General features: G+C 34.5%; 1 protein-coding gene across 1 annotated transcript in view; it reads right to left on the reverse strand.

The window, feature by feature from the left end:
• Positions 1–1,378: 1,378 nt before the first annotated feature.
• Positions 1,379–22,855, reverse strand: part of LOC110022988 (alpha-soluble NSF attachment protein-like) — a 22,902-nt gene continuing 1,425 nt past the window's right edge. Inside the window, exons 2-9 of the mRNA XM_020722167.1 lie at positions 18,419–18,468; positions 18,271–18,343; positions 15,991–16,070; positions 4,893–5,044; positions 4,257–4,416; positions 4,130–4,177; positions 3,878–3,958; positions 1,379–1,850 (exon numbers count right to left, since the gene is read on the reverse strand). Of these exons, the coding sequence (XP_020577826.1) occupies positions 1,770–1,850; positions 3,878–3,958; positions 4,130–4,177; positions 4,257–4,416; positions 4,893–5,044; positions 15,991–16,070; positions 18,271–18,343; positions 18,419–18,468 (725 nt within the window). The 3' untranslated portion in view covers positions 1,379–1,769. The remainder of the gene's footprint in view (positions 1,851–3,877; positions 3,959–4,129; positions 4,178–4,256; positions 4,417–4,892; positions 5,045–15,990; positions 16,071–18,270; positions 18,344–18,418; positions 18,469–22,855) is intronic.

Here is a 22,855-nt window from a genome sequence, read left to right on the forward strand (position 1 = left end):
GTTGAACAGACAGCCAAACACGAACAATTTTTTTTGCACTCAATAGACATAATTACTAGTTAAAATTTTATTTGTTCGTGTTCGCCCCTTTTTTTACTCGAAATAATTATATATCTACATGCAAACTTCACATATTTTTGGCATCAGATCAAAGAGCTTTTTAGAAGTAAAATACAACTTTTCCTGCACAGTTTGGACAAAAAAATTATATAAATGTAAATATCAAACTTTAGGTGTTAGAGATTTAAATATATATGAATTATGTGGCATGCAAGTAAATTTCCCAAATAATCACTAAAAATAATTTCATAGTGATGAAATTCAAACATCATTAAAGTTGATGATGATTATAAACAAGCTTAAAATCCTGCTAATATTAGCTAACCAAAAAATTATATTTAATTCAAGTGCTTTAGAAATGAAAATAAAAACAAATTTAAATTTGAACATATCAAATAACTAATATTCTGAATAATTATTAAATAAAAAAAAATATAATAGATGTCTTTTGAGGAAAAAATTATTGCATACGGACACCGCATGCAGAGATGCGGACACCGCATGCAAAGATGCATGCGGTGTCCGATCTATACCGTAGATCAAGGTGATCTACGATGAGTATGTATTTCGATAGGCCCCATTTTAATTTTTTTTATTTTTTTTTAAAATTTAATTGCATCCTCACCGAGATCACCGTGATCTACGGTATAGATCGCGCACCTCATGCATCTCTGCATGCGGTGTTCGTATGCAATAATTTTTTCCTTCAAGGAGCACAATTAATAATAATTCAATGAATAATATAATAATACTTTGCCCCAAAATACTAACTTCTAAAATATGGTAAACGATAAGATTTTTTAATCTAGACGACAAGATGTCAATATTTGCAGAATTAAAAGGGCATTACAATGATTGGTTTAGAAAAAAAAAATCAACATTAAACTTTTCAAAATTAAAATTCAAATGAAAAAATTTTCTTATTTTAAAAAATAAAAATTTAAATAATGCAGAAAATATAGTTAATAAACGAATAGGCAAAATTATTTAAAAATCTAAAATACTATAAAAATAAAGAATATAAATATCTAAAAAACCGAATAGGCAAAATTACTATAAAAATAAAGAATATAAATATCTAAAAAACATGAATAAAAATAATTCAAAATAATTTCCAAAGAATAGATTTTAACACACCAAAAAAAAAAAAAATCAAAATATAAATTCTAAAGAATTAAAATAAAGCTATCAATGATGATAATGAAATATCAATCATCAAAGTAATAATCTGCATTGAAATAGTTTGTAATGAAATCCAAAATACAAAACAAAATCCCTAAAAATACATGAAAATTTAAAAGGTTCAACAAGACAATCATAGAAGAACAATGTTATATAGCGATCATGTCTTGCAACTTGCGTACAAACTAATAATTACAGAAGATAAAGCAGAAGAGTAGCTTCAAACAGCATTTTCCACACGATAATGCAACATAACTTTACAATCACCAAAAAATAAAGTCTGAACGAAACATCGATTAAATAAATCCTTCTGTAAATGCACTCTGTAATATATATAGTAAGATGGGAAGAAAATTGAAGAAAAGGAGATACAGTAGTGGAAAATATGCACAGCAATCCAAAGAAGTTTTCCCAAATGAAATGCAATTAATCAAAAGCTGATTGGTAGTGTGTATTCATAGGCACACAGAGGCAAAGGGAGTCCTTGAAAACATGGATTGATTGAAACTTCCATCAACTTACTGAACTCATGTAAGATCATCTTCGTTTTCTTCCTTTGCTTTCAGAGCACTTTTAGCCCTCAGAAGAAGGGTTGTTTTCCATGGATCCTGTGGTTGATTTACATTGAATCAATACCTCAGCTAAGCTTGCAACTAATTGAAAAATGATTTATAATACAGTTGTGGGAAAGCGTGTAATTTTTTTTTAATTATTATTAAATATTTTAGAACTTTTTTTCTTATGAAAAAACTGGGATAACAGTTCTCTTATAGCCATTGCATTGACAGATTTAAATTGTAAAAAGCTTGTTTTCATCACTTAAATTTCTCAAAAGCAACAAGAAAACTGTATGCAAATATAAGTGTGGCGGCTGTCTTAAAAACAAAACTACGGGGAACAAAAAACAAAACTAAACTAAACTAGCACCATAAAGCCGCTCCCAGAATTCTTAGTTCCACAATAAAACTTCAGAAGTACTATACTTCTTTTTTTTTATTAAAGCAGAATATATTAAGCTGATAATAATTATAAAGAATTAATAGAAAAAAAAAATCTCATAACATAAAAAGAGATGACAAAAGACCAAGGATGTAATGTCCTCTAAATCATGAAAGTCTCAAAATTATTCATTTGATTGTTCAGCTTAAAGTTTCATGAGTACAATTGAGTGCCAATAAATTTTCTTCTGATTCATACCTCTTATAATTTTTTAAAGAATATAATATGAAATCTCTTAGATAACTGATACTCTTAATATTCCGATCTGAATCAAATATCTGCTACAATATGTTAACATTTTTGTGTTCAAAGATAGGATGTAGCTTAAGGTGTGTAGAGTTTCAAAACTATTTCAATGATATCATCAGTAGATGATGAAATGGCCAACACAAAGAAGCTAGTAAAAGTATGAACATTAGACACTATCTCCAAAAGAGAGTGAATATGAATCCATGTTTTGAGAGCAGACATGAACTGATGGAGAATCTTCCACTGACTAGGTATGAAATTAATTATGAGTTTCTAGTGGATGGTCATGTATTTGATATTTAGAGTTCCTTGGCTCGAGATAAGCCTGAAAATAGTAGAGAATTTATGCAAAAAAAAAAAGACGAGAAGTATGACGGGGCGTTTTCAATTTCTACCCTCAATCACAGCTCATACAATGGGTTTCTAGTGGATGGTCATGTGTTTGATATTTAGAGTTCCCCGGCTCGAGATGAGCCTGAAAACAGTAGAGAATTTATGCAAAAAAAAAAAACACGAGAAGTATGACGGGGCGTTTTCAATTTCTACCCTCAATTACAACTCATACAATGGGGACCCAATTCACACCTTATCAAAATGGGACATAATCACATAAGTCCAACTCTATGAAGACACAGACCATAGAAGGCCTAGAGAGATGGGCTATCACATCATTCGCCTGCAAGGATTTCCCAAAAATAGAAGTTCTGGAGAACAATGCTGACTGGTCAAAGTAATGCAAACAAAAATGTTAAAAGGAGATCCAAATAGAAGTGAGAAGGTGTCCCACCGAGTAATCAAAATAGGTAGCAAAAGCATTTGCATTGAAAACCATGGATATAGTACGCGTTGTGATGCCTAATGAGACCATTAAGTCATACCTATGTTTTGCTCCGAGTAATTGTTGTTTTAATAAGATCCACATGGTTGAAATAAGCGCTACCCTTTTTCATTTAGCCCTTCATGCTAGGCTTAACTCTAACTAAGGGTTTACATTTTGCAAGTACAATAGCATAATCAGATCCCGAGCAGATGCACACAGCTGTGTGTATGTATATGAGAACATAAGCCCATGTATGGTTTTTCCTTTGTAAATAAACATACATGCACATATGTACAAGTGCTTGTTCCAAATATGTGTGCCTACAATGGATGTGAGTACATATGAGTATTGATATTGTGCAAATTAAAATGTAACTTTTCATGCTTTTTCAACGTACATTTGAATCTTCAAACTATTTTTGCAAATAAATAGTTGAAGCCATCCAATAAAACCAAGTGCCTCAAAGAAGTAATAAAGCTAATAACCATCCAAAAAAAAGGGGGGGACAACAACTTCCTCTAAGAAAAATAATACTCCATAAACATGGGCGAGACAAGATCCACATACCAGCCTAGTCATGCTATCAAATTCCTTTATAGCTTCAGTGAACTTTATAACATCTTCTTCATCCATTGAGGCAGCTAAATCCTGTAGTAGTAGAAGCCATCAAACGATAATCTAGCAAGAAACTGTGACCATAATTTATGAGATGCACATTTTTGCTAAATAAAGAGCAATCAGGGGCAAAAATTAAATAAACAATTATAATATATTTTGCTAAAGCTCATTGAACTGAAATCATGCACATCCCAGACTTACAGCTAATAGTTTGAATTCACGTGTGCCAGAAAAGGTTGGATCTAGTTCCTGCAATAGCAAAAATACTTTCAAATTTAGTCCCAGAAAATCATGGAGCTTAAATTATAAAAATGGAAACACATTTAACCTGATATCGCTCTAATGCATTATTTATTGCAACAACATCAACTTTGCAAATCTCACAGATACCAGCATTAAGAAGAATTCCCTTGACACCATACTTCAAAAGACTATTATTGATCGAGTGCCTTGCTATCGCTTCAAAGATCTCAATTGCTTTTGGGTACCTGAGATTTTCACATGTATCTCTTAATCTAACAAAAATCTCAGTCAGGAACTTGAAAAAATTATGCAGATAAAATTCAAGCAACTCTACACAAAATTAATTTTGGTAGCTCGGTACAAATTGCAACAACATGGAAAGTTTGCATTTATTAAAGCTCTAGTAAACAATGACCAATCAATTTATGTTTTGTTATATGGCCAATCAACTTACTTTCAATACCAATGCATGTATTTGTTGCATAGTCAATCAATTTACACTCTAAATGTTAAGCATACAAAGTGCAATAAAATAAATAAATCCTTGTATGATAAAAGATCACAGAATTAAATAATCCAATCTAAAGTTATATTCATCTCTACCTATTTCAACTGGGCAAAGTAAGCAACTTTCCGCCACGTCCACATGATGAAAACAGTAAAATATATACATTTAATTTCAATTTCTAAATAACCAGTTTTAATTATATATGTTTCATACTGTTCCAGCTGAGCAGCAAATTGAGCAACTTTCTGCTTGCACTGGTTGGCCGTAGTCGTCACCTCCTCACTCTGAAAAAGATCAGCTGCTCGCTCAAGATAATCCATAGCTTTCTCCAACTGCTGTTCCTGCTCATATATCTCACCAAGTTCCTGAAAATTGAGAGGAATAATAAAATGGAGATATTTATTAGGACTTCAGACTTTAAGCCTGTTATGGAAAACAAAAATAACAAGCTAAAGTATTAAGCATCCTGTAAACGCCCTGAAAAAGACAAATAAAAAATAGTTATGATAGAAAAAGTAAAAAAAAATAACGTTTTGCGTCCATTGGTTTGTTCTACTTTTTGTGTATCATTCTATGAATAGAACGACAAAAAGTATTTTTTAGTTAATATTATATATGCGCACCGCAAACCAGTAGAAAATTGTATCCAAATACACCAAAAATTTTAAGGGCGCATTGCATGCTTAAGAACAAGCATATCATAAACTGAAACATATCCATACTAAATGTTAAGAGTTCCCAACAGGACGTCGTGCTTAGGGCTGTAAACAAGCCGAGCTTGAGCGAGTTCAGACTTGGCTCGTGCTCGGCTCGTTCGAAATTGTTCATGTTTGAAATCAGTTGTGTTCAAAATTGGCTCGTGAATATTGTGTTTGTGTTCGGCTCAAAATTGGCTAGTTAAAATTAATTGAAAAAAATAGATATAAAAACTTAATTCAAACTTGCACCAACTCAGTGCAATAGAAGGCGCGGGACCACATAATCAAACAAGCTATTATGATTTAAACTTATATATAAATATATATAATACTTATTACATAAAAAATATACATAATTTCTTTATTTCAAACTAAAACGAGTCAAACACGAGTGCACAAAGGGTTGTTCGTGTTCGGCTCTTTTATATTCAAGCTTAAAAAATTTATTTGTGTTGGACTCATTTACTTAACGAACAAGCTGAACACAAGCTACTTAATGAGCAAAACCTCAGCAGTTCGCGGACAACGAGCTTTTTTGCAGCCCTAATCACGCTCAAACTCCCTTTAAGCAAGGACCGAAAGAAAAAAAGCTGGTTTTATCAAATAAAGGCTAATCTTTAAAAATATTAAACAAATCTTAACGAGGCATGTTTCACATAACTAAAAAAACATAAGCAAAAATAGTCCGCAAAAAAAATATAAGGCATTACATACATAAACACTTATCCAAATAATATAATGACAATAAGTCAATCGGTTACAAACGTGTTGTAAATAAATAGAAATTGTAAACATCGTATAACAGCACAAAATAATATACTATAGAAAATAATTCATAAGATCTGGAAATCATCAAGGAAACATGCAGAAAGAAAAGCAAAAAATTTAAAATAAAGGGATACGAGTAGAGCTATTTGACAGTCTCATCAAAGGTTTAAGATGTTAATCGCATGAGTAATACATACATAAAAGAACAAAAAATGACTATAGTAAATAAATAAATTATCAAGATGGTTTTGACTCCATATAACAAAAATTCAAAACCAATGCCTCGCAAAGTGACGCAGAGCTTTATGGTTGAACTGGTTGATTCAGCTAAGGGGCAAGTCCAGAAGGGAGGCTGAACCGGCCAACTGCTATTGAGTGGAAAATGTTTATTGTTCGCCGTCGGGCGTTTTTCCTTGTTAGGGTTGTATCTGAGAGCAGGTGGTGCCTTAATTGTATTCTGCTCCGAGGTGGTGACTACCTCTACCTGATTCCCTCACTCAATCCTCCCCCTCTCCTCATTTTCTGCTTCCAACCGCCGACCTCTTCCCTCTCTCCCTGTTTCTAGCTTCCAGTTGCCCGTCTCTCTTCCCCATCCTTGTTTCCTGCTTGTTGCACCACCGCAAACCTTGCCTACACCCTTCCAGCTTGTTACCACCCTCTAGCCTACTTCCTACCAAGTTACATACCCCCTGCCACCCCTGTTTTTAGTCGCGGGTCCTATCCTGCACCACCCTAGGGACAGCCAGTCCCTCCTCTCACTATAGTCCAAGAGATATCCCCTCCAACCCTTGCAGGATATTGGTAGTTTATTGGTGTTTTTTGTTCTTATTCGTGTGTTGATTGCAATCTGTTGTTTGGAGTAATAGCATTTGTTTTTCTATCAAATTATCAGTTAAATTTGAAATCATTTGGTATCAGAGCTAGCTTAACTTTATTCTTATCCTAGGGTTTTCTAACATTAGTCTTACTCTAAGCCCTCCACCAAAAATTTATTTTTTATCCCCAAACCATAGCTAAACTTTGACCTAACCTTAATTTTCCCTTATTGAATTTCAAAATTAGCAATCCTAAATAAATTGATTTTATTGAAATGATTTTATCGAATGACTACAATCAATTGAGAGGGTCTTTGAGTACAAAGAAGTGTCATAAGATAAAGGGGTGAACCTTGCAGCTATCAAATCGAAAATGAGTGTCTCCATTTGGGGGAAAAACTTGCAGAGGCAGAGGAAGAGAGAAGGGAATGATAAGATTACCAAGTAGAAAAAGATGTGGAAGGCTATACAGAGAATATATCTGCCTCCTTATTATCACCAGGATATGTTTCTGAGGCTCCACCAACTGCAATAGAAAAACCTGTAAGTGGAGTTTATGAAACAATTTAAACCGTTGCAAAAGAATTGTGATTTGGTCGAGCAAGTGGAGCACACCATAACTCATTATCTTGGAAGTTTGAAGCATACTATTAGCAATTTGGTGCAACTACAACCTTATTCGTTACTTGGAGATGTCCAGACCTTAATATTGAAGGTGAAAAGGCAGCAAAAACAAAACACGCAACCATCACCAGTTAGGTAGCCATCCACAGTTGGATACACCAACAAAAGCACATCTCAAGAAGTTGAAAAAACTAGTTCAAACAAGGATAGAGCTACCCCATTGAAAAGCTTGAGAAGTGTAGCACTCATACTACAATCCCAGCAGAAAATGCTTCGGATGTCACAAATTTGGGCACATCGCCAACTACCTGATGAGTCGAGTTGTGTCTTTTAAACTAGCAGGGCACCGTGAAGGAGGTTAGCGACAAGGAGGCAGCTGAGACATAGGGTGAAGTATAAGATCTTCTACCATATGAAGGTGAGATGCTCGTGATTTGACGGGTCTTACGAACCTCGTAGTGGCTTTGTCACAATATACTCTACACACATTGCTCTGTGAATGGGAAGGTGTGCAACCTCATCATCGATGAAGCGAACAGTAAGAACGTGATATCTATGTAGATGATGGAGAAGTTGGGCCTCATGACTCAGAAGGACTCATACTCGTATTTTCTGATGTGGCTGAAGAAAAGGAATAGGGTCAACATTGACCGGAGATGCCTAATGGAGTTCTAAATTGGAAGCCAACTAAAGGATCGAGTGTGGTGTGAAGTGGTACCATGGATGCTTGTCATATGTTATTAGGGCAATCGTGGCAGTTTCACCACAGAACTTAACACAACGGATTTAAAAACACCTACTTCACCAAGGATAGGAAGAGCATCATCCTCTCCCTTTGATGGAGCCCTAGATCATAAGTGTCCTTGCCCGTAGAACAACATTGGTGGGACCAGTTTTGGTGACAGATGATAGAACTGAAACACCGGCTCCAAACAAGGGGCAATCGCGACAACGAGTATTTCAAGACATCACAATCGATAGCTCACCACCATGGCAACTACTGCGTGGGGAGGTTTAGGCTACCCTCACTTCAGCTCTAGTTGAGCCAACCTTAGATTATTTTGAGAAGATTCAACAGAATGTGTGATGTGCAGTCCCAGACAATGGGACCGAGATTGATGTTTGCTCGCAAGTGAGGGAAAGTCCTCAGGTGCTTTGGGAGACGGCGCATTCGTCTGTATCTAGTTGCTACTAGGGTCGTAGTTGAAGATCTTTCAACCCCAGGAGTTACAACAACTTTGTCATTGCCAACGTACCGACTGAGGCTTTGAAGAATAAAGTCGAAACTCCACCAACCCCGGGAGACTAACACAAGGCTTTTATGGTTGAATCGGTCGGTTCAGCCAAGGGACCGATCTAGCAGGGAGATTGGACCGGCCGGTTGCTATCGAATGATAAATACCACCCCTTCCGCCCTCCTCCTACCTATCTTATTATAAATACATTTATTATTTTATGGTTTGATTTTGATGTTTATTGATTACAGATTCTCGGTCGTCGGGTATTTTCCCTTGTTAGGGTTGTATCCAAGAACATGTGGTGCTCCAACTGTATCCTGCTTTGAGGTGGTGACTACCTCTACCAAATTTCCTCATGCAACCCTCCCCTTTCCTTGTTTTCTGCTTACAACCGCCAGTCACTTCCCCTCCTTGTTTCTTGCTTCCAGCAACTAGTCACTTTTCCCCATCCCCGTTTCCTTCTTGTTGCACTGCCGCAAACCCACCTGCGCCCTTATAGCTTGATGCCGCCAACTCCCCTACATTCTACCGAGCCGCATACCCCCTGACACCCCTCCTTTGGGCCACAAGTCCTTTCCTGCACCAACCTCAAGATAGCCAACCCCTCCTCTCACCATTATCCAAGACATATCCCCTCCTACCCTAGAGGGATATTGGTAGTTTGTTAGTGTTTTCTATTCTTGTTCGAGTCTTGATTGTAATTGGCTGTTTGGAGTAAAAGCAGTTGTTTTTCAATAGATTATTGGTTAACTCCAGTATCACAAAGTGAAAAAGGAAAGAATTAGAAAGACTTCAGCAAATCAATTATGCCTACAATAGTGCTAACGAGAACCACCAGAGACATGAGGCGCTCGCCGTTATAAACTAAATTACCAAAGAGAGCATAACACTGAAATAGTTACACGTATTCAAGCATGAGTTTAAATCTCAAGAAAAGCTAGTCTCAGGAACCCAAACATGAGCTAACTGCTTGCCAGGAAATCGCAATCTCAGGCTGAATTACCATACAGAGCAATGTTATTTCATTTAAGTTTGCCCATATTACCATGATCCAAAAGACAAAGTCTATGGATTATGAACCGGAATAGAAGAGATTGGCAAATATTGTAAAAAATTTGATACCTAAAATTGATGATAAATGATCCTAAAAATTATTGAACCAAGCATGCAGTAATTTTAATGATGTTAAAGAGAATAGAAATTTTGATCTTGCACTTCAACGCAATAATATCTAAATCTAATTTGGACAACAGTAAAGGTCTATTTGGGGCAACTAAAGCTTCTCAAAAAACAACTGTGAAACTGTTAAAAATTAATCTGATATTCAAAAAGCTACAGTAGCTATTATATATTTTTTCTTTTTGAAAAAGTCATACTGCAACTAGAAAGCTGCCAACACACCAAGCCAGGACCGGTGGGAAAACGCAGATTTCAACGACAACTTTTTAAAAAAGCTGTCAAAAAGCAATTTGCCCAAATAAACAAAATTGTGGTGCAGCGCCGCTCTGCCACCCTAAACAAACCTTAATTCTCATTCAAAAATGAGAAAATTATATGCAGGCACATGAAAAAGCATTAATAAAAAGATTATTTCAATTACAAAAATATTGTTAAGGATAAAGGCAATAAAGAAAGATGGATTATTACTTTAAATTTTTAATAAATCAAAGTTTTAAAGATGAAACTATTTTGGAGAGGTGCAATCAATAAAATAATCAGATATATTACAAAAATGAACAACAATAGTGAAGTTTAAACAGAAGATGGATGAAGCCTATTTATATCCATCTAAGATACATACTGGGATTTGAAAATTTATCAAAGACACAACAATAGTTTTGTTAACATATCATCTTCATAAAAAATTTAAAACTAAACATTATCAAATGATTAGAGAAAAAGTATTTTAATATTAATATTTTAGAACAACAGAAAGGTTTGAGATTGCATTAATTATAAATATATTAAACTTATAAGTTAAACAATGAATATGAGAGAGAGAGATCAATAAAATACAGCTTAAAAATTTACATCAATTTTGGATAATCAAATTCATTGCCAGCCAGATGATCTATTATAAAGATGATTTTTTATAAACAATATTAATGGAGAAGCATAAAGAGCAACAAATAGGATTTGCACATAATTTTTTATGATCTTGAGAAGTCATATAATCGAGAGCCAAGAGAATTAATTTGGTGTGCTATTAAAAAGATTCAAATGTCAAAAAGCATATTGATGTTAATAAAGATGTGCATAATAAAGAATTATGTCACGGACTAACTTTCCTCAAGTCTCCCGTGCGGCTTTAGCACTTTTTCTTAGCACTAAATCAACCTAACCCTCGCAACACTGAACGTGTGAGCACCAAGCACTTTTTAAGAAGAAGAGCAGAAAGAAAGGAACACTTCACACTTGAATACTTGAAAGCTTCGATTCAATGCTTCGGTGATTACAAATGAGGGGAGAGGCTCCTATTTATAGCCCCCCCCCAAAAAGTTCTACATTCCTCTCTTATTACACACATAGCCGTATAACATTCTAGGTTATTCTTAATTTGTCCATTGAGCCTTTCCTTCTCTTATTCTCTAGAATAGGGTGAAATCTTCTAGAACCCCTTGGATGACTCTCTACCTTATGACCTTCTCTAGAATCTTCCATCTCATGGTTACCTTGCCAATTTCTCGTATGTGGCGGAGCGTGACACTCTCCCCCACTTAAACTCGCAATGCCCTCATTGCGGCCTTCCCTTCCCCTGAAATCCGCCTCTTCGGTTTGCCCCCAAATTTGGCAAACTTTGGATTCTCCTAGGTGTTATGGGAGAGTGGCGTCATGCAGCACGTCTTACTGGCCAGCGGCTTATCCCTTGCCACCTGTACAATGTCATCCTTAAGCTGGATTGTCGATAGCGATTTGGATCCTTGCTTGCTTAACCTCATTATCGGTACTGGGCAAGCTTGACTCTCTTCCGTGATGCACAAGCTATTGGCAAATGACATTGGGAATGCTCTTGCTTGCTCCAAGAAGTTCATTCCTAGGACAATTTTGTAATCATCCAAAGGAATGACAGAGAAGTCTAGAGTACCTGACCATGCCCCAATGCTAGTCTTAACTCCCTTAGCCACTCCGTCGATTGACATCTTTGCTAAGTTGATGACTTTGATGGAGCCCACTCTTTTAGTCATTTTCAACCCCAACCTCTTTGCTTTCTCGCTGGAGATGAAGTTGTGGGAAGCACCCGTATCCACCATTGCCCTTATTGCTCTGGTGGTCTTCCCTCCTATTGTTATCTCCACAAAGAGTAACCCCTTCCCTTGAGGTTTTGTCATAGCTCGCGTCCCGTTCAGCAGTTGAAAAGATCCCACATGTGCCTCCATGTCATTTTTCCTATCACTTCCTTCTTCCTCCTTATGACTTGCAAGAAGTGAGCTGCGGGCCTTCTTCTGAGGGCAATATCTTGCCCAATGAGGTCCTTCATAAAGAAAGCAGCGATTTTGATATGACTTGTTGCTGGTCTTCCCCTTGTCCCTTGCCTTTGTTGGAGTTGATTCGCGAAGTTTCTCCTTATTTTTTCCCTTGTCATCCCCACCTTTGACATTGCAACTCTTCTTATCTTCAAGCTTTCTAGACTCCATTGAATAATCAACCAAGCTTTCAGCAAGCGCGATGGCAGTGGCAAGATCTTACACTCCTCGCCTCCTAAGCTCAGTCTTTGCCCAATGATTGAGCCCATCCATGAAGTTAAAGAGAGCATCCTTGTTTGACATATTTGGGATTTCAAGAACCAAGTTTGTAAACTCCTTGATATAATCTCGAATCAAACCCTCTTGCTTAAGCCTTCGCAGTCGGGCTCGAGCCTCATCCTCGACATTCTTGGGATAGAATTGTCTTTTTAACTCTCTCTTGAAGTCATTGAAAGTGGACATGGAGCACAAACCTTTCTTTACATCTCCTTTTTTTTCTTCTCCACCAAAGCATAGCAATGTCCGAGAGATAAAGAGAGGCAAATTGTATTTTTGCATCTTCATCGGTAATCCCCATCGCTCCAAAGTATTGCTCTAGTCCCCATATGAAGTTGTCTACTTTCTTCGCGTTGCGAACCCCTCCAAAACTCATAGGTTTTGGAACTTCAATCCTCTTGGCTTCGAAAGTGGGATAGCTTGTGGATGCCGCTAGTACTCTCTTGCACAGCGAAATGTCTCTACGCATTTCCTCCAAGCTAGCACTCATGTCCCTAATCCCCTCCTCATAGGCTCTTCGTACCTCTTGGAGCTTCCCAACAAATCCTCCTACAACTTAGCCATATGGCCCATTAAGGTCTCCTCAAGTTGGAACATCATACATCTTATCGTTGAATGGATGGTGACGTCCTCCTCGAGTTCATCAACTCTTTGGCCAAGATCCTCTACATGGCCCTCCATGTCATTCAATGCTTCCTCTATCCGAGCAAGGCGCGAATGAAAGCCATGCATGACCTCCTTGGACCTCCCATGTGGCTTGGGTGCAACGGGATCTCTTTGCTCTTGGCGACCTCGCCCTTGAGATGACTCCACATTAGTGGCTTCCGACTCCATCACGTGCTCTTTGACACTCTTTACCATTCCTTCGAACCAAGACTCTGATACCAACCGTCATGGACTAACTTTCCTCTCAAGTCACCCGTGCGGCTTTAGCGCTTTTTCTTAGCACTAAATCAGCCTAACCCACGCAACACTGGACTTGTGAGCACCGAACACTTTTTAAGAAGAAGAGTAGAGAGAAAGGAACACTTCACACTTGAATACTTGAAAGTTTTGATTCAATGCTTGGGTGATTACAAATGAGGGGAGGGGCTCCTATTTATAGCTATTTATTTATAGCCCCCCTCCAAGACTAATGGAACATTCTAAAATACATTAAATTATTCTAGTTTCTAGAGAGTTCTACATTCCTCTCTTATCACACACATCACCCTAGAACATTCTAGGTTATTCTTAATTTATCCATTGAGCCTTTTCTTCTCTTATTCTCTAGAATATGGTGGAATCTTCTAGAACCTCTTGGATGGCTATCTACCTTCTGGCCTTCTCTACAATCATCAATCCCATGGTTTCCTTGCCAATTTCCCGTATGTGACGGAGCGTGACAACTAGCTAGCATTGTAGTTAAAGAGTGAAAAAATCGTTTTTAGTTACAAAGTGATTATATAAATAATCATCATAGGTATTAATTATAAAAATGCTTGCTTTGTTATTCTTTTTATAGATAGCACAGCTTTATTTGATGAAACATCTTCTAAACTAAGTGGAAATCCAGAACAATAAAAAATATATTTAAAAATAAAATGCTAAGAATTATTAAAACAAAAAATTTACATGATACATAATGTTAGTAGTAGGATGTAACAATTATTAATCAACACCAACATAATAAAAATTATTCTGGAATTATTGTCAAAATAATGGAGTACAGATGATGATGTCGCTAAGTGCAGTGATTAAAATAAATGAATCAATAATATTAAACAAATTGATATAATTGGGACCTAAAAATCAATCTTGTAAGTCCATCATGTTGAAAGGATCTTAGTGTTGTTTAAAAAATCAATAATAGCTAAGTTAAGCATGATGAAATGATAATTTAGAGATAACTACGTGACATAGCTAGGAAAGATAAATTAAGGGATAAATAAACTTAGTAGATTTGCATATATCTAATGAAGGGAAGAAATGCACTCCTGATAGATTAGATTATTGTCAAAGGATTATAAAGATACATAAAGCTAGCCTAGACTAGTTAAAATCAGGCTAACGATGATGATGATGATGATGATGATGATGACGCCAAAGAAAAATTATATGAAAAATAATATTTTATTAATAAAATATAAATGTATGTATAAAATGTTTTAATGGTAGGTTCACTATTTTTGCTTGGTGGGCAAAAAATGTAAAGCTTATGAATTCATCTAGTAAACTACTTTGGACTCATGCACCACACACCCAAATTAATAATATTCTATGAAGAAGGAATATACATAATATAACAGATGAATATACATCCTTAACAAACACACATACATCTATTAATATAATCATCCACAACAAATATATATTCACAAATTTCAAACTATGATGAACCTATCGTTATTAAATGTATGTATATTATGCAAATAATTGTGTAGGAGATAACATAACCTAGAATATTTTCCATAAATGTCAAACATATCAATTTGTTAGATAAACTAATCAAGGCACGCATAGCTTATGCCGGATTAATTTTACAATTTGTTAGGTTAAGTTTCATTAACTTATGTGATTATTCAACTATTCATCAAATATATAAAAATACAGGAGTGAACAAATGCCGTACAGAGGCACATCAGAAAGTGTAAAATTAACTATATCTTTACCAATCGAAACAATCAACTATAAGCGCAATATCTTAAAATGGAATTGAAGCCACCCATTATTAAACTTTCTATAAACACAACTGATGATCAAATGATCTTAATGTTCTTGAAATAATGCATTTCTCTAGTTTTAATGATGTAAGCAAAAATAGATGATTTTGATCTTGCATTTAAAGGCAATAATATCAAATTTAACCAAGAGAAGGGAATTCTTCTTGTCAAAGGAGAACGTCTCTTTTTTTCTTTGTACATCTTTCAACATCGATTGCAATTTTTTTAAACGGCTAAAATTTAAAGGAATTAATAACAAATTTTAGTTGCTCTAAATCTTAGCTAATAAAATTTTAAGATGTATGGTAAACATCTGTATAGATAAATAGCCCTATACTTCTATATATGTATGTTTAGTAACTAAAAGTCGTTCAATATGTTTCTAATATTTGTAACTTATTGTCAATTAGAAAACATAGGACTAAATCAAGTAATAGCAATGCTTAAGAGAAAGAAAGCTGAAAATAACATCAATTCGAATAAACTAGGTTGGATAAAAATATGGTGAGTACAATATTGCCTCTCAAGATTGGGCAAATATTATCTGGAAGAGGGGCACAATAAATAGCAGAATTTTTTAGAAGAAATAAAAGATAAAAAAAAAAGAGAACATCAAGCTTCTAACATGGCTCCAAATTTAAAAATCATAAAAAAAGTGCTTAATGATATCAACATACTAACTTATTTCCAAAAAGAAAATCCCTATACATAATTCCGGTTAATTACCTTGTAATATCTTGCAGCCATGTTTAGTCTACCAATATCCAAGAAAAGGTTTACAGCCTGGTTTAGACATTGAGCAGCTTCTGCAAAGAAAAAAAATTGCTGCCTTATTAGTGGTATTGACATAAAAATCATTCATGGCAATTTTCGACAACATTGTTCAAATCTCAAAAGACAAAGTGAATAACTACAGAGAACGACATGGCAGAAAGGGAGCAATAAAAGCCAATATTAGTTTAAACTGAGGGGCAAAAGCTTGCAGGCTAACAATTTTAATTACATCTTGCGCATAGAATGATAGATGTATGTCTCACGCTAGTTAATAATGGTGAAAGCATTGACAATCGTGGTATGAAATTTCAGGGCATTTGTTATTTACATGAGTAATGTACAAAAGAAATGTACATTTAAGTTATAGCTAGAATAAGACCAATGATGTATGCGTTTAGGTCTATGATATACTATTATAAGACAATTTTTTTACCAAATCCTTTTATTAGATAAAAAGCAAAAATATGCAAAAATCCACACAAGTGATAATTTAATCATTTCTTAGCATAAATTTTACATATAAATTAAGGAACATGAGTTATATGTTTAAGAAAAAATTGCACCATAATTGAAAAAAAAAATCATATCAAATCTGACAAATGCAATCACGCATTCCAGCCAGTTACTAAAAGAAGAGAAATGAAATGAAATAGAAGTCCCAAGCCACACTCCAGTATAAGGACAAAACCTTCCCAAAGATTTTTAAAAGGGTAGAAAAAGTTACTTCATCTTATTTTAGTGATCTACTTTGATTGAAAGAATTTATGGTTACTGCGTTTCCCGCTAGTCTTTTACAATTCTTTAAGAAGTCATCTTCTCATATTGGCGTGAGCTTGAATCCATTTTTCTAGTATATGTGGAATTTCATGTTTTATTCTCTCTCTCTCTCTCTCTATATATATATATATATATGATTACGTAGTGCCGCCTACCATGACTCTTTGGTTGACAGAGTTTGTAAGACCCATGTGATCACTAGTTTGATCCCGCCCATGTGTGAGATGGAACTTTTAGGCACATGGGGTTGGTCGGGGATTCGTCTAATAGTCTCTAGCCAATTTGTTTATGTGTGTGTGTGTGTGTGTGTGTTAAAGGAAATGAATTCACCAAATACTTAAGAAGGCGCAGAAGAATTACATCCAACCAAAAAATGTATTTCATCTTCCTTTGATTGAATGTTTCTCTAGTTGGATGCAATTCCATCTAGTCTTTAAAATTTTGAAAAAAGTCATCTCCTTATACTGGCATGAAGCTTAGATATTCTTTTTGGAACCTCTTTCTTTCTATGAATCATGATCTTATTCTCTATTTTTAGGAATTGGTATGATTGCATAATTGATTTTTATTAAATTTGAAAAAAGCTGATTTCTAACATGCACGATTTTCAATCAAAAATGCATTTTTTTTTTCATCATGATTTCTGGGGAGAGATTTTGCAAATTGACAATTAAATAATCAATTGTGTAAATTTGTGTATATTTTTTAGCTAAAGTGGGGATTAACCATCTAACTTAGAAATATAAGAAGTGCAAATTTAACAGTATAGTTTTGTGCACCTCATCTTAGATCTTTCTTAGTAAACTTTATGTTTTGAGATATTTTTGCAACAACAACACAAGATAGTTTGTGACACTCCAATGAATATTATAATTCTAGTATTTCATTTAAAAATTAAAACTAAAGTAAATTTTGGTAAAGCGCTGTGGAAACAGCCATTCAAACTCAACACGTGAACATTTAGTTTTTAACAAAAGGTTTATTGCTGATACTATTCAATGGATATGCTGCTTCATTATTCATAAAAACTTATTCATAAAAGGCCATGGATTTATTTTTCTTCGGCATCTGAGAAGTTTAAACTCAAGGAGAAAGTATAACAATATCAATTAACAGAAAAAAGCCTTTGCAATTAAGCGTTTCAAACAATAGGAATAAAAATTAAAACCTTAATAAAAACTATATTGTTAATTTAAATTGTAAATACCTTTATAAATTTATCGCTAGCATGTTATCCATAACAATACTAATAAGAAGTATTTTATCCAACTTCTGTGCTTATCAATATGTTAGCAATTAGCCACTATACTTTCATGGCATCATTTTACAGTCTTATACTGTTATAGATTTTAGATCACAAAGAATGAAGCACAAACCAAGCTTAACACATTTAGCCATTCTAAGAAACTTGGTCAGGCAAGACAACTGAAGAAGCCTGGAAACTAGAGCAATGACCTTGAGCTGAAATTTTCTTGAAGCAGTTTGCTGCATCCACATAAGCTGATGCTGCTTCATGCTTGCTTTCTAACTGTATTTGGGATACAGATAACAATAAGAACTATAAATATTAAAAAAAAAAAGTATAGAAAAGAAATTCAAGAACCTTTAGATGGCAATTCGCTAACTTGGTATATACTGCTCCAGCTTTGTCCCCTGAGATATCAAGTTCACTTAAATGAAAAGATGAATGGGAAATAAGTTAGAAAAATCATGATGCATTTGCAATTTCACCAAGAAGGTCGGGTGGGTGTGTGTGTGTGGGGGGGGGGGGGTTAGGTTTTTAGGTTTCACTACGCCAGTCCCCTCTATCAATGCAAATCGCAAAATCAAGATACAAAATTATACACTATTTATCAACTTTGAGCAGGTATAGCGCTGCATAAAAGTAAACCTAGAAGATGGCATATCTCTATATTGATATATGCATCATAAAATAGTGTCTGAAGAACATAGTTCATGATTAATTTTCTCATTGAGCTAGCATAGAAACTGATCCTGCACTAGTGAAACGAGCTGATCAGGGTGGTGAAGAGTAAAATAATAGAAATGGTTTCCACTTTGAGCTGTTAATAATGAATAAGAAACGCCAGTGGGTTTACTTGGAAAGAAAGGATTAAATGCTTGAAGTAGAGCCAAAAAAAAAAAACACTCAAGTAAATTGGTTAACATAAAAGCTGCTAGACAAAATTTAGCCAGTACTAGATAAAGATACCAAACATAGTAAGAACTCGACAAAATTAGAAAAGATCAAAGAAAAAAACAATGAAATAGCTTAACTAAAAATATGATATAAAAATAAATAAGTGCAGACCAGAAATATGCATTCACCTGTAAGATCACACAAATTTATTCACCTATAAGAATACACAAATTTAGCCATCGAGAAATAGCTCTAGCTTTGGTTTGATCAATATTTAATATTAATAGGAGGTTCTGAAACTAAAATCATTGTCGAAGGTTATCTTGGATGAATAAAACTTAGACTTAAGCGTCAACCTTGGGATTGTAGAATCATTACTATATTCTTCTTGATGCTTGCCAAAGAAACGTTAAAAAATAACCGAAAAATTAAAAAACTGATCCACACAAAATAATTCAGGCATGATCTTAACAGTTTGGGGTTTTCTTGGAAAGCCCAAAGCTGTTCCCCATGGTCATCATTGTCATTTTAGTTAGCACCATCTTCAAATCCATCATCCTCAAGGATCTTGACTACTTCACCATCACCATCCTCTTCAGATCCATCATTCTCAACATATAGTTGCATTCATCATTGTGTCACCTAACCAGCTCACCTAGTTGCCATCATCCCGACATCGACCCCCTCAAGCATCCGTCTATTCAAAAGAGTTGCAGCTGGCCCTTGGCATGAAAAACAGAAATAATGTTTATGCTGCATGGGTTCAAAAGATTCAGTTCTAAGCCAACTTACTTTGAAACTTTGAGCCGTAGATATTCAATTTAATTGCTAACTGGATAGACGAACTTCATTTTGCACCCGTAATTACATTGTAGATTACAGAAGAAGATAATGATAACAAATGCTTTGATGAAAATATAACAATGTACCTTATCCATCATGCTCCGAAGGCACAGTAAGAAAAGATAAAAAATTCTAGCACAATTTTACCCTTGATACAAGCACAGAAGGCAGGTAGGGCAAAATATAGAATAAGATGAAAAGCGTCTTCTTGGGAAAAGGAAGCACAACACAAAACCATAATAATTCAAAGAAACGCAGGAAATGAACAAAGATTGATTGTCATCTGAGACAAACAATCAGTATATCGTGGTAAAAAAAAATCAGCAAAAAAGGTGTACTTTTAGAAATCCAAATTGAAGGGAATAAATGCATAATATCATAATCAGTTAGTTTCCTATTCTCCTACGTATCTATTTAGTTTACTATTGGAGTTTCCAGCTAACATTTAAATCTGATTCTCTCTCTCCAATCTTTTATTTCTACCACTCCGTTGGTCATGTTCCTCGTCCTAACATGCATAACTTGAAGACTCATCATCAACAATCACATGGTGGTGTATTTATCAACATTACGCTCTCTAATAACTTCACAATATTTGCCACGCTTCAACTTCAACTCCGAAAAGTGAAAGCTACCGTGCAGTCCCTTTTTTCCAAGTGTGAATTCTATAATGTGATTTGTACATAGCACTCGCTAATTCCCTCCCTCAGGCACGATCAATCATTTGGAGTTTTGAGAAGCCTTTATTGTCCATCTAGTGGTGAAGACAGCTACCTTCATACACTGCAACAAACCACTTAATCTTTACAAATTCAGAAGCATGTTTTGGCCAAGGATCCTCATCATAGACACACCCAGCCCATACATATCAATGATGCAAAATACCACATGTTATGGCATATGGGCACGACAAGGAGCATCAAAATAGCATGTGCTTTTTGCACCATCCATTGGAACAGACGCATACTGCATGTAAGTTGATTTTTTAGATTTAACATGAAAAATATTAAAAAAAATTTCGTAAATACAATTTAATTTTTATACATTTGCATATCTAACATTTAATATTTCATATTTATTTATATAGCACATAAAAATACTCATAACAATTTTTTTTAAAGTGAAAAACACAATTTTCATGAAAATGCTTTTATGTGATTATGACAGAAAATATTATATATGTACATAGTAAATTTTTGGTGTTGAATATATGAATATATAAGAATTGTTTGGCATGCATGTAAATTTCACAATATATGGGGTAAAAATCTTATGGCATTGTGTTGTTCGTATGATAGTGAGTTTCGTTTGTTTGATAAGGATGACGACGATGATTGTATTTTAAAATGCTATAATGATGTTGATGGAGAAATTAATGTTTTGTAGGACTTATGATGATAGTGATAATTTCTTTGATGATCAGTTTAATTGCTTGTAAAAATATTAACTTGTGAGAAAATCATGATATTTTGAATTTTAAGTAATTGAGGTATTGAATAGTTAAATTTAAGTACTATTCATGTTGGTTATTATCATTTCATTTTATCTTCTAATTTAATATTTTTTTTATATTTACCTGAAACTTTAATATTTTTAAATATAAACAAAATGGCGGGCGTTGTATCATGCGCTGCGATGTGTCATTGTCATCGACTAGTATGCACTAGCCTAATCTCAGTAAAAATGAACTTTTATTGGCCTATGCCAACCTCGTCACCAATCCTAACCCTAACTAGAAATATCGACCATTGAAAAATCTCAAATTGTTGAATCTCGCACCCTCAACATGCACCGTATCTCACGATTAGTGTTGTAAATAAACTCAGTTGAACCGAGTGATGCCTTATTCAAGCTCATTCATTTTGGTTAAAGCTTATGTATTATAGATTCATCGGCTTCAAATAAGAAAAAAAACTTTAATCAAGCATAAGTAAATAAATGTTTGATGCTAATGAGTTAAGAATATAACATAATTACAAGGTATAATTAGATTTATAGATTTTAATCAAAATTATGAAAGCTAAAAAATAAAATGCAATGTTTGAAACTATAAATCTGTATTTCTACTTATTTATATGGTATTTCATGATAAATATACCTATAATAATATGCATAATTTTTAAAGTGCCTAAGATATAAGAAAATTAATCCAATAACATGAAAAAGTCATTGAATAAGCAATTAAGTTATCACTAAATGAGCATGTTATAAAGATATTAGTAACTTTTTAAACAATAAACGAGCATGTCTACAAACATAAAAGCATAAGTTTGTTTTCAAGCTTGTTCATTTATATGATTAATTTTTAAAAAATTTTATTTAGATAGTTCAAATAAAGAAACAAACAAACAAAATAGAAAAGTGAATGGGTATCGAGATGCTTGTCATGAGCACTAGTTTGCTTGCAGCCTTCCATGCATACGCAACTCCTACTATGAGCATTGTCGTCTATTTGCATGCTATTGACTCATCAACACCTGGTCAAAATTAGTTGTCATGCTTTCATGCAATATACATCACCCCTATCTTGGCATACAACATTAAAGGTAACAATCAAGCGGTGCCTTGCATTTCAACTAGCTTTCTCCCAATCACTTTGGAAGTGTGAAAAAAAATGAGCTTCCTCCAAATAAACCACTGATATCCGCTCACAAACGCTGCAATCGCATAGGTCTCATTCACAAAAATCAAAGCAACCATGAGTCTATTACATTTTTAACGACACCAGTCACTCTCGTTTGTACGTTATGCAGAGGTGCTTCTCACCACATTACTGTCAATTGGAGCAATCCCTCAATTTACACTTCCTATAATGACTCTAATAGAATAAGTTCACTCCCACTTTCCACTTTTTTTATACTCGACTTCTCATCCAAAAACAGGAGCACTTGTTGTCAAACATGTGTGAGACTTGAGCATGACTTCAACACATCTGGATAGGTGTCAAACGCTTCAAATATTGTCTCGAGAATTATTTTAAGATGAAATTAAACTTAGACACTTCCCAAACATGGTGAACACTAGTGACACACGGCAATATATATATATATATACACG

The sequence above is a fragment of the Phalaenopsis equestris genome, unplaced genomic scaffold (assembly GCF_001263595.1).
Source record: "Phalaenopsis equestris unplaced genomic scaffold, ASM126359v1 Scaffold000203, whole genome shotgun sequence".
In the NCBI taxonomy this organism is placed as follows: domain Eukaryota; kingdom Viridiplantae; phylum Streptophyta; class Magnoliopsida; order Asparagales; family Orchidaceae; genus Phalaenopsis; species Phalaenopsis equestris.